The following is a 21240-nucleotide window of genomic DNA, read 5'->3' as shown; positions in this document are numbered from 1 at the left end:
TTTACAAAAACGGTGTTACGGTATTCACAACACCACTGTGGTGTCACCTGCGGTGTCACCCGCCGTGTAACAGCCGGTGTCACAAGCGGTGCCATACACGCTACTATACCTCACACTATAACATCACATCGGTGTCACGGTGTTACGTTACTATGCAGAAACGGAGTTACACGGTGTTACACACGGTAGTATGTTTTTTCGTGTTTTATTCTTTTTTTTGATTTTTATTTTTTTCTGTGTGAAAAAAAAAGACGGGCCCTCGTGTGGTCTTCCCCCCCCCTTTTTTTTCACACAGAAAAAGAGATTTTCCTCGTTGTGTTTGTGCTTGTGCTTGTGCTTCTGTGCGTGTGTGTGTGTGTGTGTGTTTGTGGTATGCGTCTGTGTGTGTGAGATCTTTCTACCGTTCTTCGGTTTTGTCCCTTTATTTTTTTTTTTTGGTTGTCCCCTTAGTAAAAAAAAAGGAGTAGGAAGAACGTCCCTTTAAAAATTTTGCTTTTCCACAGGGAGTACAGTTTTTTTTTTTTTCTTTGGGAAATCCCTTTTTTTTTGGTTCACCTGGTCCCCTTTTTTTTTTTTTGGTTGTTGGATTTCGTATAAGCCCATATTGCTTACGTAGAAGCAATTAGACGAACAAAAAAAGAGCCCCTATATAACACAGCAGTATCTGGGTACTGGGTGAGAGCCAAAACAGCGTAGAGAGCACAGCGTAGAGAGCCAAACAGTGTACAGCGTAGGTTCCTACTTCTACCATACTATTTGACAGAAATACGCCAATCTCTTAAATTTGCAATCTCTCTATCAATTACAGGGGGAAGAAGCACTGAGTTGAAAAGCTTATGATATTGAAGAAATTTAGTTTGTATTTGATAGAGACAGAGGAGAGAGAAGACAAGAGTGAGACTTACACAAGCCAGAGGAGAGAATATAGAGAGGACTTTCGAACAGCGAAGAGTGGCGATAAAAGAAAAGACGTAACAACTAGAAATAACTCAATTGGTGTTTCTCCTTTACTTAATATCGATTGAAAAGACAAGGAGAGTGGAAGAAGAGAGAGAGAGAGAGAGAAAAAAAAAGTTATATAAAGGGTAATGAAAGATAGGAACTTTAAATTTTTTCATAAACTTCTTTATTTAAGATTTTACATGTAATAAAAAAAAAAAGACCAAGGAGTTCCTTGAAAAAATATAAACAAATACAATATAAAAACAACATACAAAATGTCTGCTGATTTCGGTTTGATTGGTTTGGCCGTTATGGGTCAAAACTTGATCTTGAACATTGCTGACCACGGTTACACTGTTTGTGCATACAACAGATCTACTGCTAAGGTTGAGAACTTCTTGGCTAACGAGGCTAAGGGTAAGCCAATCATTGGTGCCACCTCTCTGGAAGACATGGTCTCCAAGTTGAAGAGACCTAGAAAGGTTATGATGTTGATCAAGGCCGGTGCCCCAGTCGACTCCACCATCGACCAATTGGTCCCACTCTTGGAGAAGGGTGATATCATCATTGACGGTGGTAACTCTCACTACCCAGACTCTAACAGAAGATACGAGGACTTGAAGAAGAAGGGTATCTTGTTCGTTGGTTCTGGTGTCTCTGGTGGTGAAGATGGTGCTCGTTACGGTCCATCTTTGATGCCAGGTGGTTCTGAAGAAGCTTGGCCAGAGATCAAGGAGATCTTCCAGTCTATCTCCGCTAAGGCTGACGGTGAGCCATGTTGTGACTGGGTCGGCCCAGCTGGTTCTGGTCACTACGTCAAGATGGTCCACAACGGTATCGAATACGGTGACATGCAGTTGATCTGTGAAGCCTACGATATCATGAAGAGAATCGGTGGTTTCACCGACAAGGAAATCTCCGAAGTCTTCGGTAAGTGGGACAAGGGTGTCTTGGACTCCTTCTTGGTTGAAATTACCACTAACATCTTGAAGTACGACGATGTCGACGGTAAGCCATTGGTCGAAAAGATCATGGACTCTGCTGGTCAAAAGGGTACCGGTAAGTGGACCGCCATCAACGCTTTGGATCTAGGTATGCCAGTCACCTTGATCGGTGAAGCCGTCTTCTCCAGATGTTTGTCCGCTCTAAAGACCGAAAGAGTCAAGGCCTCCAAGACCTTGCCAGGTCCAGAGATTCCAAAGGACTTGATCAAGGACAAGCAACAATTCGTTGACGACTTGGAACAAGCTTTGTACGCTTCCAAGATTATCTCTTACGCCCAAGGTTTCATGTTGATCAACGAAGCCGCCAAGACTTACGGCTGGAAGCTAAACAACCCAGCTATTGCTCTAATGTGGAGAGGTGGTTGTATCATCAGATCCGTCTTCTTGGGTGAAATCACCAAGGCCTACAGAGAAGATCCAAACTTGGAGAACTTGTTGTTCCACAAGTTCTTCAAGGACGCCGTCACCAAGGCTCAAGGTGGCTGGAGAAGATCCTTGGCTTTGGCTGCCACTTACGGTATCCCAACCCCAGCCTTCGCCACCGCTTTGTCCTTCTACGATGGTTACAGATCCGAAAGATTGCCAGCTAACTTGTTGCAAGCTCAACGTGACTACTTCGGTGCCCACACCTTCAGAGTCCTACCAGAGTGTGCCTCCGACAACTTGCCAGAAGGTAAGGACATCCACATCAACTGGACCGGTCACGGTGGTAACGTCTCCTCCACCACTTACGATGCTTAAAAACCTTTGAAAGAAAAATATTAATATATATATTCTATTAGATAAAAAAAGATGTTTTTCTACTACAAGGTTTTTTCTCCTCATTAATTAAAATGCACGGAAACGTTATATAATGTCTGTAATTTTTTTTTTTATATTTTAAAAAAAAGAAGATTAGTATTTAGTCTCTCAAAAGACAATCAATCAATTGCTTCCTTGGCCAGGTGCCTCAGAAGAAAGACTCTTAAAGTTGCTATTTCTATAGATCAGATCTCCTGACACATACAGTTTGCGCTAATTCCATCAGAAATAGATCGACGGTTTCACATCAATTCTAATTAAGCTCAAATAAAAAATAAACAACGGAGTATACACTCAAGCGTTAACCCATAAATTGTCTGAATGGACTTTATGCCAGCTACAAACGTTTTAACGGACTTCTTCTTTATTGCTTTTTTTCCTCGAAGAATAGATCACGTGCTCATATTTGTTGATACCAGATCACGTGCTGAAACTCTTTAAAATGAATTTGTGTCAGTATCCAAAATAAAACCAATAAAGGTCTCTGGATGCTCTATTACCTTTTAATATCATCTAGATATATCATAACTGTTCGTTGTTTTTTACTTCTTGGTGGGCCTCAGTGGTGTTGGATATGGGAAATCCACAATGTTCGGTATGAATGTTTACACGGCGCCTGAAAGTATTGGTGTGCTGAACCATCCAGTCCAGTCAGTTGAACCTCCTGTGGATAATATATATGCCATTGAGCAAATGAGACAAGGTGGTGGTAAGCGTTCGTATCTTTTGGAGAAATTAAAGCAATTATGGGGTTCTAATGAACAAGACAAACCAAAGGTGACTAATAACGATACATGGTTTGGTATACAAGGTAGATTATTCTCAAGGCTTAAACTTGGTGAAAGAAAGTTGAAAAATCCAATGGAACTATCAGAAGAACCATCGTATCATCTTCAGGATCCTACTCCATCAATAAGAGTAAACATCTTTGGCGAGGATGAAATTGGTGAAGATACACTTACGCGGTTCTTCAATAAGAGTCATACATCAGTATCAGCAGAAAAATCAATTAATCCCAAGAATAGACCAAAAATGATAGAAGCTATCACAGAAATTCCTAATACTGCAATATCTGAACCAATTGCTGTCAGAAATATAGAAGTATCTAATAATACGGACTGCCATGAAGAACCATATCCTAAGCAATTTGATCCTAACACAGTTGATCTTTCATATTTGACCACCATCCAAGATCCAATTTACAGGAAGAAAGTTAACCTCCAATTAATCAAGAGAAGAATAACGACAATAGCGTCTAAGAGGAATGATCTATTGAAAGCTGAGAGAAAACTACTTCGTGACCTGAAAACTTGGGAGAAGAATCCTTACTTGAGTGAGACCGTGACTCCAGGTCTTGTAGAAGATGTTTGTACTATGTTTACTCAGGATTTGGAATTTGAACAAAGGTTGGCCCAGGCGTTAAAACTGTTAGCTGACACATTAGGCATCGTTTCTAAGCGTGAAAGTGATTTAATAACTGCCAAGAAGGATCTAAATAATGCTCTTCTAAAATACAACAAAGTGAAGGAAAAGAAAAATGAAAATGAGGAGGAAATACAGTTATTAAAAGAGAAAGTAATTACTTTTCAACAGTCTCTAGAAGTAATCCAATTCCATTACGACCAGTCAGTAGCTATATATGCCAGAAAACAATTTAACAACTACAGCATTGAATTATATGAGACATGTTCTGATTTGAGAGACCATGCCGAAAGATTTATTAAAAACTCCTTCGGCGAGTTAGAAAGAACGAATGCAGACTGTTTCACAGAGGACTTAGAAAATCTAAGAAGAAGAAGAGCTCAACAATATTGGTCAACACTAGCTCCAGAAGAACGAAGAAATCCCATTAAATGGGAAAACCTAAAATCTGGTGTATATGAGCAAGAGGATCCCTTGTTGAAAGCAATTTATAAATCACTCCCAACTACTTATTCAGCCAATGTAATACAAGGCAACCCCTTCAAAATTGAAACAATACTCAAGAATTACGGCAGTATAGAAGATTCATACCTTGACAGAAGTAGTAACGTAATGGAGGATAACATTGAAGATAAAATCGAGGATATTGAAAAGCCAGACGAGAGAACCATTATCGGCATTAACAATGTTCGGGAGAATAATGATCCCTCAACAATAGATGAGACCTTGAAGGGTAAACAAAAGTGCGAACTAGTAGAGGTGAAACTAAATACAGAATCTTGGCGGAAAGATGAGCATTCAACTAAATATAAGAACGTAACAGCTAAATCACCAATTCTGAAGGAGCGGTTTGATTCAGCTAAAGAAACATTAGAAGAAAATGCTTGGTCCACCAATTCTGGGATGGTCGGGAACAATGAAAATAAATCTCATATAGAGAATGATTTAACTTAATTTAATTATAAATTCACATATCTATTCATAAATATCTATTCTAGTATGTAGAAAATAACCACTATTAATATAATGTTACAATTTTCTCAATATTACATTTAGGTTTTACTATCTTGATGATAGTGTTGATACATCGAATGTATCTTCGTGATAACGCTTTCTCTCGTTAGAATAGGCTTTCCGTACTAGTGAATCTATTTTACGACATTGGAGATATATGATATCTTGATAATCGATAACTTTATTTGTTTCCTTTGGGAAAAGCTCTGTTTCTGGGTAATCAAATTCATTTTCTTCCCAATCTAGACTTATTTCTGCCCCAGCATAATTATTTCCATGTGAAGTGACAATATTATTTTCTATCCAGTTATCTACTTTATCCTTGGCCGACATATTCTTCTCTTCTCTTGGATTAAACAATATAGAATTTTCAAAGAAGATTTGGGAAATATTACTACTACTATACCTAGACATTCCAGGACTTATTTTTGGGTTTTTATTTGATTTTATATTGTTATTATTTAGCAGGCTGAGCATGGGTATTTTATCATTCAATGTTAAAAACTTACAACAAGGGCTCTGAATATTTGATTTCTCCTGGGGTTGCTTAACGAAGTGCTCTAGGACGTTTTCATCTATTAACTGGTTATCGGTATTGATATCTGGACAGTCGCCATATTTGTTTAGAAACGATGACCTAGTTTCCACATTACATTGCATTTGATCTACATCAAACTGTTGGAAGGGAAAATCTTTTCTTAGAATTTGAAATGGCCTGCTACAATCCTGACTAAGGTTAAAGAATTTTCGATCCTGACCATTTTCACAGCCACCTATAAAACTATCGAGAAGTGGTTTACTTATTTTAGGACTCTTTTCTGACATTTGAGCATCCATTTGTTTTAGAAACAAAATATAACTTACAAATAAAATCAGTACTACAAATTTAAGATAAATTTGATACTTAGTTACTTCTTAAATTTGAGGAGCGTATTTATAATGACTTGAATTACTATATTTTCATATTCAGCCGCTTTCCACAAAAACGGTTATATCGTAATAAATACAGTCGCTAACTCAATACTGATTTTCAAAACTAAAGAAATAATTAAGTTAAAATGCTGGTAGTTTGAATAACTTGATATTTAAATACATAATTTTATTTCAGTTATTCCATGTTATTTAAAGAATGGTAGATATATATCATCTTTACGCTCCTCACAGGAATAAATATTAATGAACGAATCATGCGAATTAGTTGCAGCCAGCATCATTCTATGAGGATGGAAGGCCAAATTTGATAAAAAGGACGATGTAGATGAAGTACTTGATAGCGTGTTTCTAATACCAGTTGCTGCAAAAGTACTAGCCACGCCCATTCCTGTCGATGTTTTTGTATTTTTAAACGATGATAACAAGTCTCCAGCCGTAGTCCATAGTTTAATACGTTTAGTACCTGTTGCAATTACAGGTGCATGTTCATGGACTTGCATACACACCATAGTAGTTGCATTTTTCTTTCCTTCTTGTCTGTTTTCATCGAAATAAGTAGCGACAGGTTCGTCTTGGCGAATGTCCCATAGTTCTATTACCCCATTAGTAGAGCCACTTACTAGTTCACGGTAACCACCCCGTTGCATCTGCACATTATTAATCCAGGACCCTGATTTACCATTTCCAGCCCTCCATCTTCTCACCATCGCAAGACGAGGATCTGATCTTCTATCATATACTCTAACCGTTCCATCAGAAAAACCAGCTACAAATATATTACCTTCCAGTTGGTCAGACGTCAACGACGTTATCTGGGAAGAAGTTTTAGCAGGTATATCAACCTCAACAGTTTCCGAAAGAGCATCCCAGATTCTAATAATCTTCACATCACCAGTAGTGAGAAGAGATCCTCTACTCTGCTGCCATTCGGTCAATAAACCATTTGACCTAGGGGTTAAGAGCATATCAGTCAAACCTCGCCATGCTGAAATTAACTCAATGTTCTCGACGGAGTCAAAATTTTTATATATTTTAATTAATCCATCGGAGGAGCCTGTAAGTAACAAAGGTATGTCATCTTCATTAAGTAACTTAATATCAGTAACTTTAGTACCAAAAGGATTTCCATTAGAAAATCGAGATATTGATTTGTTAATATCCCAATCAAAAACTGTAATAGTGTCTCTATCATCAGATGTAACCAAATAATTTTCATACTGGGCAAACTTTAGCAGCTTTACTTGTGTTTTATTATCAAATGTCCTGATCTTATTAGACCAATCACCATAGAGAGCCAGCTTTTTTTGTACTTGAGTTTCTTCAATTATACCAACATTTCTGTTTTTTCTCCACAAACTAGCTGTGTGTTCGATGCTACCAGCTTCCTCAGATTCAGGTTTCCGCATTTGCGGCTCTTGAAAATACTCTCTCGAATAGTCCAAAAATGTGCTCTCAAGAGGTAATTTCCGATGACTGGAATTTTTCATAGGCCTTGGAGTTTTAGCTGTTGGTAAGCTAGCCTTAGGCATATTAACGTATGATTTACTTGATAACAAGTTCCCTTGGGATAGTTCCTGATCATGACCAGAATCATCATTGTTATCTCTATTAAATTTCAAATTATTCAAAAAATTGAAAACTCTACTCTTATGACTGTCCGCCTGTAAGTTTTTCGTATTCAGTTCATTATTTTGATCAGTATCATCCTCCTTACCTTGACCATAAGGTCCAATGGGTTTCTTGACTATCTGAATCTGAGAGTTACCAAAGTTTAACTTACCACTTTGGTTTAAGCTGGAACTTCTTGTTGATAAAAAGGCCTCAATTTTAGAGAATGATTCACCCAATTCTTTATGAACGCTCAACTCAGTTAAAATGTAATCAATGACTTGTCCAGCAAGTACCTTGTTTTCATTATAAGGATCCTCAGTTAAAATTAACAATGCTTTCCATATTATACTGAACACAGAACCACGGCTGATAGAATTCCTATCCTTGAAGTCTTCTGGCTTGGTATTACCTTTATCAAGTGCCGCAATTTCCTCAAGTAGTTCATTGAATACTACTACTATAAAAAAATTACAGTATCTGTAGACAATTTGAGAAAAGAGCATAATCATTTCTTTTCTTACAATAGGTGAACCATCATTTGTCAAACGCAGGCATGCAATAAGATTCAGAATTTCCTGTTGCTTTAATTTCTTTAGGTCAACATTTTCAAGTTGAGCCTGTCTTAATTGGCAGTGATGTAGCTGCTGTTCAATTTTACCTTGTTGTTGTTCTAAATGCTGCTGTTGAGTAGCCTGTGATTGCTGTGAATGTATGTTATTTTGAATATATTGAAGTTGGGTATGAAGCTGTTGATACTGTTGTTCAAGTTCCTGTTGCAGACCAACTATTATTTCCGCATCATCGAAATCAGATATGAAGTATTTCAAAGCCAAAACAGTAGCAGTACGCACCTCTGGTACAGGATCTTTTACTCCCTTCAAAATAATTTCGAATAATCCAGAGCTCATACATATAGACTTATGCAGCGGGTTCTCAGAATATAATAGTCCTATTAAAATAATCGACCACTGTCTCAAAAGTGGAACTTCAGAATTTGAGATATAATAAGCTAGTTTATTAAGCAGTTCAATGCTAAAACAGTGCATTTGGCCAGGCCTAAAGTCTCTTATGAACGAAGCTAATACAAATGCAGCCATTGCCTTTTGTTCATCCGTAGTAGAGTTTGTAGATTGAAGATATGATTGATAGAGGTTACTGCGGGTTCCTTGTTGGTCGTATAACTGTGTTCGAGAACCACTCATTCCTGACATGTTTCCCATAGATAAGCTACCGTTACTAAAAGATGGGGCTGTAGTAATCGAAGGAGATATACCCCAGTCAGGAACCAATACAGTAACAAAATACATATATCCTTTTTCCTTGATTAAATCTGCTTGTGTATTTTTGAAGTCTATGGACATGATTCTTGCCCATATAAATACTAAAATAGGTTTTAGTTCTGGAGCAGGGCTTTGCAACAGTTTTAAAACGTATGGAAAAATACCAATAGACAAAGATAGGTAGACAGCCCATGGGCCCAAATCAAGAAACCTTGATAGAAGAACCAATGCTCGTATTCTATGCACTTGAGATAGCAGAACTTGTAATACAATAGGTAATTGCTCAGGAGGGTTTCTCACGTTTGATGAGTATTTTAACCACAGTTCGAAAGCAGTGAGATTCTGCTCAAAAAATCCGGTATATTGTGGTTGATTTTGCGGCCTATTAGTACCGATAAGTGCTGCTTGAGATTTTCTATTCTGTCCATTTAACCCAGGATGATTAGCAAGGGACATTGTACTCAAATTACCTGCATTAAATCTAGATTCCGTTCTTATACTCTCAGGACGTTGTTCTGATTGTTTCTGAGATCTTTTTTGTCCTTGCATGTTCTCTTGTTGTAAAATTAACTGAGATTCTAAATTCTGACTGACATCGTTATTTTTTAGCTCCTCTACCAACTTCCCTAAAACTTCATCCATAGCCAAATCCCAAACTTTCCACATAGGATGTGTGGCTACTAAATCAGGTAACTCAGGATCAGATATTGGATGACAATTATACCATGGCATTATTCTTTTGGCCAGCAAAAAATTTCTAAACAACGCAGCTATCATTAAATCATGTCTAAATAATTTTTTGAATAGCGGTCTAGGCAATGAAGTCCATGCTATTGTATCAGTGATGGCAGTAAAAATCCAGTTTAGTTCACCAAGAGGAGTTCTTCTATCAGATAATATACCAGGAATATTTACATTTGGAATGCTGGACCTAAATGAGCTATTGGATGATTTGTTTGTGTCAGATCCATATGTCGTGGTGCTATCAAAGAATACTTTATACTTAGTGTCCTTCAGTTCCGATTGCATCAAAAAGACCTTGATACTAATATCAATTGGACATGTCAGACAGCAAGTGAACAAATCTGCCGGAAGTTCGGGACTCATCAACAGCAACTCATTAGCTCTGCAAGATGCCAATTGGAAGCATTGTTGATATGATGATGTGGGAGAGATTGCTGCATTATCATGATTCCCCGCCTCATCATCTCTTACTCTTTTCTCCACAAATTTTTGGAAATTGGTTACTATATTCCCTGCACTGCTGCAGTCGTACACATAAACACAAGGTGCCCCTAACCATGTTTGAAGATCATATAACGATACTGGGATATATTGTGTGTAGCCTCTATTAAATACCCATATCTCACCTGATGGGGTCGGTTGAGGTACACCGTGGCCATTATAGTGGAAAAGAATGCGGTCATCCTTAGATTGTCTCCTTAAAGAATTACAAAATCTTTTAACATCCTCAACACATGGGTCTAGACTCTGCTTATAACGCGTTCGTAGAGATAAAGTCTCGTATTGTGACTGTAAATTTTTACCAATCTGTTCGATAGCCTTTTTAGAGTCCTGGAAATTCAATGGATCCACCCATGCCTCGACTCTCGCCGAAGGATGAGTCTTTATCACATCAGGTGGATCGACACCAAGATTTAGACATAGCAGCAGAGCTGCACTCACCGTCTTCTGCCTATCTTTCATTATCTTCCAATCCGGAATGGGTTGGTAATATCCATCAACATCTTCGTTCTTCTCATCTTCAGGTGTCGGATTCCCTGATGTCTCATACCTTTTATCATTATAATACAAGAAATATGTGCTCTTCAATGCCTCCAAAAACTGTTCACTACTGTACTGCTCTTCAAACCCATGCCTCATGACCTCATTAAGAGGTCTGAGTGGCTCAGGACCATAAACATCGGGCATCTTTTAGATTTTATATCCTTCAAATCACTATATTAATATTTATCAAAGTCCTATTCTCCACACCTTTCTTCCAAAACCAAGGTATTGTATTAATAACTGAATAAAACCAAACGTCCAGAGGTCAATTGATGGGATTCCAACAAATTAAATACCTCAGAATACACAGCTAGCGCACATCTTAAAATGATGATTAAGGCCTTTCATTGTCCATCATATCATATATAGCCATACTTTCTACTAAAGTAACTCACTTTTTGCTCACAACAGTAATCATAAACGAGAAAGCCACGTGATTAACCCCCATCACCCGGAAATAAGCATGTGATTAACTTACCCGGTAAAACGCGGGTAACCTATTTTCACCAAAATTTCAATTTCCTTTGCGATGCCCTCTTTTGCGATGAGGTTGCTATTAAGAGATTGCTAGTTAATTTAATTAATATTTGCTTATTAATAACAGATTGTGAGCTTCATGTCGTACTTTTAGATTATTAGATAGGATTAAATATTTTTTTTTTAACCTGATTATTTATTAGATTTGAAAATAATACCAGGAAACGCTTCACATATTTACATAAAAAAAATATATTAACAAAGGCAAAACTTGACATGGCTAGCTCTACTCATAACCCATCAGTTCTGCTAAAACGTATATTGAGTCTAACAGACCCGGTGCCCCTTCTATTATTTACTGATACTTTGGCTCAAAGCTCTCAATTTTTAGTGCAAGAAGTGGTTCATAATGTTCTTGATTCGCAGAGGAATAAAGAAGATAATACAATTATATATGTTGGATTTGATGAAGTTAATAAACCAAAATTTGCTGATGTATTTGTGGATGTCAGTTCAACGGGATTCACTAGGTTGTCAGAGACTATAAGTTCATATTTGCCTACAGCACAGACTCCCGTCAAATCTGGATGTAAGAACCTTGTGGTGATCGATTCTCTTAACCACATTCCTCGTTCTCAACTAAGTCAGTTCATAGCTTCAATTGCATCACCACATGCTACAATTGTTGCCACATTTCATAGGGATATGGTGGATTCTAAACTAGAGAAAGGGTTGGATAATTATCCATCAGCACAGGAGCTTCTTGGCTTTATGGCCACTACTGTGATAGATATCGACGCTCTACCCACAAATGGTACTGATGAAGAAGATATAAATAGAGAACTAGGAAAATTTAACTTACTGCGAGGGTTAAATAACAAGATCTTTAGTATCACTTTAACCAATAAAAGAAGATCGGGCAGATCTTTGAATTATGACTTCAAAGTGGATCCTGTAAATCATCAATACACTTTATTAGAGGACAAAGAGGAGGATAACTCTCTAGAAACTCCAGAAATGCTTCAAGATTTAGCTACATTCAATTTGTCTACATCTGAGAAGCAGAAAAAGGCCAGGGATTTAGTCGATTTACCATTCCTGGAAGCACAGTCACTAACAACTGGTGGTACAGCCATTGTCTATGAATACGAAAAGGATGACGATTATGATGAAGAGGACCCATATGAGGATCCATTTTAAGTAACACTACCTACTAAATGCCTATAACTATACCATTTACTTTTATAGCTGAAGTATAATTCGATGTATATCTTAATAAACTGCATTAGCTCACAATATTGTTGCAAGGATATTGGATACTATACATTAATACAAAATCAAATCTATAGGATGGGGGCAGTATTTATAATTGAAAATTGTTAACAGCTACAATCATTAAAACATATCAGCTATATGTTTTCACTCAGATTTCTTTGCACCATTAAGTTTGGCCAAAAGTTTCAACTTTAGATTCTTTAGTCTAGTTTTAATGTTCCTTTTGGCCATAATCTTATCAGCCTCTTCCAAAGGTAACAATTTCTTTACCATCATATTATACAACATTCCAAAAATCAATCCCATAATAGTAGACGTAATAATGTTAACATTATAAGGCATACTGAAATCTGGTGTAGATAAATACAGCAATAAAGTACTGGTTCTTAGTTGGTAATGTACAGGTTGTACTACTGTAATGATTGCTGCTTGTACCTCAAACCCATGATTGGCATCTGGTGGGTATTCTGAAGTCTGTAGAATAGCTTTGTCAAATTGATATGACAAAGCAAATGATGTATTGGGTGGCACAATTATATTAAACTCAAGATGGGTTGGTTTTTCTCTATCTTTTGCTGGTTCATAATGACTTGATTCTATAACATCATCTAAACTTAATGAAGAATTTTTTGAATCTAATTGCAATGTTGACAAATAGACTCTCATAAACCAAGGCAATGTTTCAAAATATATCAATTTGATTTCTTTATCAGTAGGGTTTCTGAATACAGTACGTAAACCACCATGGTCCTGGCCATAACCGGTTAGTGATCTACTTGCGAAGATTGGAACATCACCAGTAGTGAACACATTATTACTATCATCCGTCTCGAAGTACACATCATACTCTAATTGATCATGCAATTCAAAACAATTATTGTCGGTTGCCATGAGGCTTCCGTTCACATTTATAAAGGCATTCCATTTATCGGTCACTGTAGCACAAATTCTGGAAGGATCGTAAGATAGTTGGTTTGATCCCACAATTTTTCTTCCGAATATCTTTGACAGATCGTAGGAAACTTCGGTTTCTTCAGGTAATGGGAAACACATAAAGTCGTCATGTGGTTTTGATAGATCACATCTCAACTCAGATGCTTGGACTGGTTTAGGAATGGGATATGTATCTCTTTTCAGAGATTTTGGTACGTTAGTTACCATGTCTACGATGGCCTCCATTTCAAATTTACAGATATTATTAATATCATCACATACAGTGTCAACATCAATTGACATACTATGCCAGTCTGAATCGAATATCTTGTGACTGTCCAATAAGGAAGAGAGTCCAGATTTCCCCTTAGTTGGTAATAGCTTAATTAAAGGTGTTAGGTTTTCTGTACAAATAGGTTCGTTTGGTAGCGAGGCGTGTAGCAAAAATAACTCGTTTTCACTATCGAATACTGGAACCATTTTTTGCTCATTGCCAGCGCCCATCGAAAATTGCTCTGGAGCAACAGGGAAAACTGTCTTAGAACTTTCAATGAAATTAATAGAGGCACAAAATAGACCACTCAGAGAATTTGCCAGTGACTTCCATTGTTGGTATGCAGCTTTACTATCCTGAGCCTCAATAACAGCCCACAGTTCCACACCAGAACCACCCGATTTGAACCCGTCAAAGGGTAGCTTGCCCCAAACTTCAGAGTCCCAATAACCTCTCGTAAACCGCAGGTGAAACTGTCTAGCACCAGAGGTTCTCAATAATGGATCAATGGCCCTTGGGAACACTGTGTAATGACTGTATTCATCATAGTCCTTCATGGACTTGGATGGATCGAATGGTTCCGACTCCAACCCGAACTGGAAAGACGAACGCAGATAGTTCTTAGGCAACGGTTGTAGATTCAGTTCCTCGTGGAACGGATACCTTACTTGTCCACCGTGAGTCTTTTTCTTCTGTATGTATTTCTTAGACAACTCGACAATAGCCTCCGCACTATTCTCTTCAACGTCATTTGGAGGTACATTGCCTTGTGTCTGATCAAGGTCAACCTGTACTTGATCGCTTTCTTGTAAATGTTTTTGTACACTTTCTTGTCCACTTTCTTGTACGCCCTCTTGTAAATGTTCTTGTACACTTCCTTGAACTGGCTCTTGTACTATTGTATTCTCAGGTGCAGTATATGATTCCACACTGACAGACTCCCCACTCACTATATCGACTTCCAACGCGTGAACGCTCAAGAGCGCCACCAAGGCAGTTATCAACCTCATCTCTCTATCTCACTTCTTTGCGTGGGCTAATCAATCAAGCACTCCTAATTGTTCCAGCTTATCTTTGTGTTATTGATACGTTTCAAGAAGAGTGTTAAATATTGAATTATCGTTGCTTTTAAAGGCAAACCTTCAAAATGGCCTTTTCTGCCTTTAAAAAAAAAAAAATCGAAAAATTTGTGTTTAACGTCAAGTTTGCCAACTTAAAGCCAAAGAGGACCACCAATAGTGATGAGTTATTCAATACCGCAGCAGCTGAGAGACGAGATACAGCGGGAGTTGGCTGAAGATGAGGATCAGACCGATGTGTTGCAGGATAAACTGAAGAAGGTTCCATCGGACAATGTGGATGAGAGCAAGAGGAAGCGGGCGAAGATAGATGTTGGGTATGAACCTCCTAGTCTTGATCGGAGGGGTAAAGAGGAGTTAGACTCGAAGCTAGTGACGGAGGTGCCTGGTGTAGGTAATTTACTGTTTTTCAGTGAGTCTGATAGGATCCATTTTGGTTTATTGCTGGACGGGAGAGATGATACCGAGCTCGATGCTGAGGAGAAGAAGAAGAGAGGGTTTTTGAGGCTCGTATTGAGAGTAAAGAACTGTGCTCCTGTGGTCCGGAAACAGGCGATGCGTATGCTTAATGAGAAGGCAGGTTCCTTCGGATCCTCTATTATTTTTGATAATATTGTGCCTATACTTGTCGACAGAGCGCTTGATGACCAGGAACGACACTTGATGATTAAAATAATGGACAGGATGATACTCCGACTTGGTGAAGATGTCATTCCATTTGCTAAGAAACTGCTGGATGCTATTGGGCCACTCTTACTTGATAAGGAACCTATGATCAAAGCAACCGGAACAGAAATTATTGTGAATATTACGTCTGTCATTGGGTTTGGTGGCATGATCAAGGCTACGAGATCCAATATTGAAGATGAGGACGAATATCTGCGGAATTGCTCTGCACATATACTTGCTGTGGTTACCAAGACAGTAGGATTAAATCAAATGATACCATTTTTCACAGCGCTATCAAAAACGAGAAAAACTTGGAGGATACGCCATACTGGTATTAAAATAATACAGCAAACGACACTTCTATTAGGTTCAGCAGTATTGCCTTTCCTTGAACCATTGTTGAGTTGCCTTAAGAAAGGTATTAAAGACGAACAGATTAGCATTAAAATTTTAACTGCGAGTGCAATCGCTTTACTCGCACAATATAGTTATCCACATGGGATGAGCGCATTTGAGGTTGTACTGGAAGATATTTGGAAGGGACTTAAAACTTCCCGTGGGAAATTATTGTCATCCTATTTAAAGGTCATGGCTTCAATTATTCCTTTGATGGATGCTGAGTATGCAGGATTCTATTCAACAGAAACTATGCGTATTCTAAAACGGGAATTTAATAGCCCTGATGATGAGATGAGAAAAACAGTTCTACTTGTTCTTCAAAAGTGTAGTATATCTGAGAGTGTCACTCCATCGATGTTACGCGATGAAATAGCTGAACCTTTCTTCAGTAGATTTTGGGTTAGAAGAGTTGCACTAGATTTACCGATGAATAAATTAGTTGTTTTTACAACAACAATTATATCAGAAAAAATTGGTGGTGCCTTCTCTCTCAAAAATCTAATTAACCCATTAAAAGACGAGTCGGAGCCACTCAGGATCATGGCAACCCATGCATTAGACAAAATCATAAAAGCACAAGGAACTACTGATATCGATAATAATTTAGAAGCACTGTTGGTGGACAGTCTTCTAATATCATTCCAGGAACAAAGCACTACTGATCCTATTATTTATCGTGGGCTTGGAACTTTAGCCAAAGGTTTGAACACGAGGATGAAACCGTATTTAGCCCCAATCATTTCCACTGCACTGAATTTACTTAAGCATAAAACACCACAAAATCGACAAAATGCTGCTGATTTATGTGCGATCATAGCACCCGTTATCTGGAACTGTAAAGAATATGAAATGCTGAATAAAATAAACATTATTCTCTATGAATCACTTGGTGAGGTTTACCCCGAAGTCTTGGGTTCAATTGTAGGCGCCATCTATGAAATTGTGAAAATTGTTGATATCGAGCAAGTGCAACCGCCGATAAATCAAATCTTACCAACGCTCACTCCAATTCTAGGAAATGTTCATAAAAAGGTACAGATTAACACTATTCGTTTGATATCGACAATCAGTTTAAGAGGCCCTTCCTTTGCTCCACCAAAGGAATGGATGAGAATTTGTTTCCGACTGCTAGACCTTCTAAAAAGCCCCACCAAAACTATTAGGAGAGATGCAAATGATACATTTGGCTACATTGCGAAAGCCATTGGCCCTCAGGATATCTTAGTAGCACTTTTAGACAATCTAAAAGCCCAAGAACGTCAGTTACGTGTGTCCACATCTGTTGCCATTGCAATTGTAGCGAAAACGTGTGGACCTTATACTGTCATCCCAGCCCTCATGAATGAATATAAGACACCAGAAACTAATGTTCAAAACGGTATACTAAAAGCCATGGCATTCATGTTTGAGGATATTGGTGGGTTGGCTTCAGACTACATCTACTTCTTAGTCCCATTAATAGAGGACGCCCTTACTGATAGAGATTTAGTTCATAGACAAACAGCTGCAACAATTATAAGACATCTAGCATTGCATAGTAGTGGTCGTGGTTTTGAAGATGCATTTATCCACTTACTAAACTTGTTGATTCCTAATATCTTTGAGACATCTCCTCACGTGATTGAAAGAATTCTGGAAGGTTTAGATGCCCTAGCATTTACAATAGGACCTTCAATTTTCCTGAATTATATATGGGCTGGTCTCTTTCATCAAGCACAGAAAGTGAGAAATTCTTACTGGATTGTATACAATAGGATATACAAACGTACCAGAGACGCTATTGTGCCCGCATATCCAACGGCAATTAGAGAGCAATTAGACCTCTCAGAAATGGATACGATTTTGTAGTTTTTAATTGCATTATTTATTTAAGATATGTAATAATTTATAGACACTTTGCATACCGAACACTATTACCTCCATCACTATATATGTGTCTTGCTGAAATTTCAATGTTATTCGCGATGTTGAAGAAATTGATGATGTAAGTGATATTAAAGAGAATATAACAGAACATGATATATCTTTTATACACCTGGATACGTAGTTAGAAAAGGTATTTGGGATGAACTACTCACTACATTTAGATGATGACATAACTGAACAATTTCAATTGGCAACTGGTGTAGATAAAGATTTCTTACAGACGAAACACGATGAGTTAAAATCTACCGAGCTTCTTTCGACCATGAGATACGACCCAGGGTTTACAAATTCAGAGGGGAAACCAATACAGGTACCAGTCCATTTGTTTTCTACCTTTGATAGCCTTGAGGAACAAAACATTCAAAAACAACTACCTCAATGGTTTGATGAGTCAGGGTTTACTTCCCACTCATTACAAATGATACCACATATCTTGACCAAGCTAATTGAGAACCCAATTGAACTTAATATGGTGCACGATATATATCAAGTATACTACTATAGGTTTTTATTACTTGGGGAACAGTTTATGAGACTGAAAGTCTCGTCATACATACTGAAACGTTCATTCAAATTGACATTAACAGAATTTATTGATGGCTTAGTGAATGCAATATACAATACTTACAATACTGACACTGTTGAAATGGATACACTAGAAAAAATGCAGTACTTATTGGACAAAAAAGAAATATATAAAATGAGAGTTTTATTTAAAGCCAACAACTCATTAGAATTTCAGGCTCATCGCTTAGAAAATTGTAAAGCTGATATTATTAATACCGAGTACTTTATAAAGAGTATATTAAGTCCATTAACTTCTCCCATTTCTACAAAAACAGAGGAAATTTGGGATGTATTTATTGATACAGAACCTATAGAAACATCAGCTTTCACTTCTCTGAAAAGCACAAATAGATCACACTATACAGCTGCAAGAAATAGAATGGATGAAATGAAGAGAATTTTAGGTATTGTTGGCAAAACTGAGATACTAGTATGGAATAAGCATAGACAATTAATGGAGGGTTCAATAACTAACGTTGCGATTCCTAATAAAGATAATAAACTAATCAGCCCGGGGCTTAATAGCGGTTGTCTCTGCGGAACTATGAGATATTATCTAATCCAAAAAGGATTCATAGTATCACATGACATTAGTGTTGATGATCTCAAAGATGGAGAATCAATTCTACTATTTAATGGTGTAATGGGCATTGTAAAAGGACGTATACATAAGAAGACTACATAATATTTGATACAATATCGTTCATCCTTAAAAGTCGTACAAGACTGAGTTTTCATCTTTTGTCAACAATATATTTGCGATAATTCTAATATACATTTTTACTTGAATTTAAGTTATTTTCTATTAAGTTTTATCATTAATAATACACCCATCATTTCCGGATCTAGTGTCTATTGATTTTTCTCTTCTTATTATCAGGAGTTTTACCACTGGCTCCAATAGTAATATTAACCTTAGGTGGAACTGGGAAACCATACGACTTAGCAACCTTGGCTAGATCTAATTTGTCTATTTGATAGACGGTTTTTAGGGAATGAGATGAGTAAGCTTGTAGATAGGATCTGTAACCATCCTTAGCAGTTTGATGCAAGTAGTAGTTTGATTTTATTAGTTTTTCCAATTGTGATTGAACATTGGCAATCTTGTTTGTAGGGAATTCATATTCGTTTAGTGGGACCTTGGCAGCCTTCAAGTATCTTAAGAAACCAAGTTCATTTGGAATTAAGAACATTAAAGACTTACCCTTACCGTCAGTACCTCTGGCAGTTCTACCAACTCTGTGAATATAATCTCTTGGATCATCAGGTGGGTCGAATTGGATGATCCAGTCAACAGCTGGGATATCCAACCCTCTAGCAGCGACATCTGTACAGATCAAGATACCTCTTTCAGCATTACAAAATTCAAAGAATGTGTTGGTTCTCTTTTGTTGTTTTTGTTTACCGTGTAGTTCCAAAACTGGTAGATCGATATAATTTAGAAGTTCAGCGTAGTATTTCACAGAATTACAAGAAGACAAAAAGACAATAATTTTCTTCTTTTGGTTTCTCTTCAAGAAAGAAAACAACAATAAGAATCTCTTATCACTTTCACATACAACGTAACCTTGTTCCAAACCATCAGCTGTAGAGTTATCCTTCTCCGAGACAACATTAATAAACAATGGACCTGGCTTTAGGGATATTCTACTCAAATCTTCAACCTTGGTAGTTTGTGTAGCAGAGAACAACATAGTTTGTCTGTCCTCATTAGGCAGGATCTTAATAATTTGTCTCATTTCGTCCTCAAAACCGATTTCAAGGATTCTATCAGCTTCATCGATAACCAGAGCCTTTAGATTCTTGTAAATGAAACCCTTAGTATTTTGCAAATGATCCAATAATCTACCTGGAGTAGCAACCAAAATGTTAACACCCTTCATTAACTTCTCTGCTTCTTGTCTTCTGTTAGCACCACCAATAACGATACCAAATGTCTGTGAATGGAACTCCATTAGTTCTCTAACAACACCGAAAATTTGCAAAGCCAATTCTCTGGTTGGGGTGATGATGATTACACCAGTACCATTTCTTGGCTTGAATTTCAAAGAGTGTAGTAGTTCAATAGTTGGAAGCAAAAAGGCTAAAGTCTTACCAGACCCAGTCTTTGCAGCACCCAAAACATCTCTACCGGCCATCAATGGAGGGATAGTCCTAGCTTGAACCGGAGTCATCTTCTTGAAACCCATCTTCTCAATAGCACGCATAGTTGGTTGAGAAAACTTCAAAGAATCAAAGTCATAGTCAACATCATTGGATTCAACATCAGGTCTCACAACAACCTCCTCTTTCTCAGAGACCTCTCTAGATCTCTTCTTATCAGATGACATCGTTATCTCCTTTTAGATTATTTGATATATTCTGATATTAAAAAAATAGAAACTGATTAAAACCTATAATAAATAGACTCCCTCTATTTAATAATTAACATATGTAATATCAATATATGCGATGCGATGAGCTCATCGCAAAAAAATTTTATTTTTATTTTTGCAAATTTTTTTTTTCAATATCGTGTTACCCGGAAATAAGTAAAATCCAAAAAATTCTACATTTCGTTACTTGCTATATAGAGTCATATGACAGATATTTAAACTGTTAAAATATATTTTATGCATTGTGATATCACTACTCAAGCTTTAACAATAGTCTGATTATATGACGAGCGATTAGTGGCTATTATTCATATTGATAAACTTTAGTTTGTACTGTCGCTTTTTTATTCTTTTAACAACTCCTTTGGTCAATGAAATTTAGGACATTAAAGCTTGTCCATCTAGCACTACGGTAGGACATTAAAGCTTATCCACCTAGCACTAGGCTGTGTACTGAAATATATAACATGT

General features: G+C 37.3%; 9 protein-coding genes across 9 annotated transcripts; 5 read left to right on the top strand and 4 right to left on the bottom strand.

The window, feature by feature from the left end:
• Window positions 1-1217: 1217 nt before the first annotated feature.
• On the top strand, window positions 1218-2687 carry GND1 (phosphogluconate dehydrogenase (decarboxylating) GND1; the record flags this gene model as incomplete). The annotated part of the gene is made up of 1 exon (XM_071050788.1): window positions 1218-2687. The coding sequence occupies one exon, from the start codon at window positions 1218-1220 to the stop codon at window positions 2685-2687; it is 1470 nt and encodes a 489-aa protein (XP_070908273.1).
• A 648-nt stretch (window positions 2688-3335) lies between these two features.
• Window positions 3336-5123, top strand: SSP1 (Ssp1p; the record flags this gene model as incomplete). The annotated part of the gene is made up of 1 exon (XM_071050787.1): window positions 3336-5123. One exon carries the CDS (start codon window positions 3336-3338, stop codon window positions 5121-5123), a length of 1788 nt encoding a protein of 595 aa, XP_070908272.1.
• A 108-nt stretch (window positions 5124-5231) lies between these two features.
• On the bottom strand, window positions 5232-6020 carry PFS1 (Pfs1p; the record flags this gene model as incomplete). The annotated part of the gene is made up of 1 exon (XM_071050786.1): window positions 5232-6020. One exon carries the CDS (start codon window positions 6018-6020, stop codon window positions 5232-5234), a length of 789 nt encoding a protein of 262 aa, XP_070908271.1.
• Window positions 6021-6301: 281 nt separating this feature from the next.
• KOG1 (ubiquitin-binding TORC1 subunit KOG1) lies at window positions 6302-10939 on the bottom strand (the record flags this gene model as incomplete). The annotated part of the gene is made up of 1 exon (XM_071050785.1): window positions 6302-10939. One exon carries the CDS (start codon window positions 10937-10939, stop codon window positions 6302-6304), a length of 4638 nt encoding a protein of 1545 aa, XP_070908270.1.
• A 609-nt stretch (window positions 10940-11548) lies between these two features.
• Window positions 11549-12472, top strand: IKI1 (Elongator subunit IKI1; the record flags this gene model as incomplete). Its single annotated transcript, XM_071050784.1, has 1 exon — window positions 11549-12472. One exon carries the CDS (start codon window positions 11549-11551, stop codon window positions 12470-12472), a length of 924 nt encoding a protein of 307 aa, XP_070908269.1.
• A 219-nt stretch (window positions 12473-12691) lies between these two features.
• Window positions 12692-14764, bottom strand: GPI16 (GPI-anchor transamidase subunit GPI16; the record flags this gene model as incomplete). Its single annotated transcript, XM_071050783.1, has 1 exon — window positions 12692-14764. The coding sequence occupies one exon, from the start codon at window positions 14762-14764 to the stop codon at window positions 12692-12694; it is 2073 nt and encodes a 690-aa protein (XP_070908268.1).
• Window positions 14765-14995: 231 nt separating this feature from the next.
• On the top strand, window positions 14996-17749 carry HSH155 (U2 snRNP complex subunit HSH155; the record flags this gene model as incomplete). The annotated part of the gene is made up of 1 exon (XM_071050782.1): window positions 14996-17749. The coding sequence occupies one exon, from the start codon at window positions 14996-14998 to the stop codon at window positions 17747-17749; it is 2754 nt and encodes a 917-aa protein (XP_070908267.1).
• A 217-nt stretch (window positions 17750-17966) lies between these two features.
• ABZ2 (aminodeoxychorismate lyase ABZ2) lies at window positions 17967-19079 on the top strand (the record flags this gene model as incomplete). The annotated part of the gene is made up of 1 exon (XM_071050781.1): window positions 17967-19079. The coding sequence occupies one exon, from the start codon at window positions 17967-17969 to the stop codon at window positions 19077-19079; it is 1113 nt and encodes a 370-aa protein (XP_070908266.1).
• Window positions 19080-19239: 160 nt separating this feature from the next.
• Window positions 19240-20724, bottom strand: HAS1 (ATP-dependent RNA helicase HAS1; the record flags this gene model as incomplete). Its single annotated transcript, XM_071050780.1, has 1 exon — window positions 19240-20724. The coding sequence occupies one exon, from the start codon at window positions 20722-20724 to the stop codon at window positions 19240-19242; it is 1485 nt and encodes a 494-aa protein (XP_070908265.1).
• Between the last annotated feature and the right edge of the window lie 516 nt (window positions 20725-21240).

Source organism: Nakaseomyces bracarensis (assembly GCF_045282275.1).
Source record: "Nakaseomyces bracarensis strain CBM3 chromosome Unknown Scaff4_0, whole genome shotgun sequence".
Taxonomy (NCBI): Eukaryota; Fungi; Ascomycota; class Saccharomycetes; order Saccharomycetales; family Saccharomycetaceae; genus Nakaseomyces; species Nakaseomyces bracarensis.
This window is presented reverse-complemented; position numbering and strand designations above follow the sequence as displayed.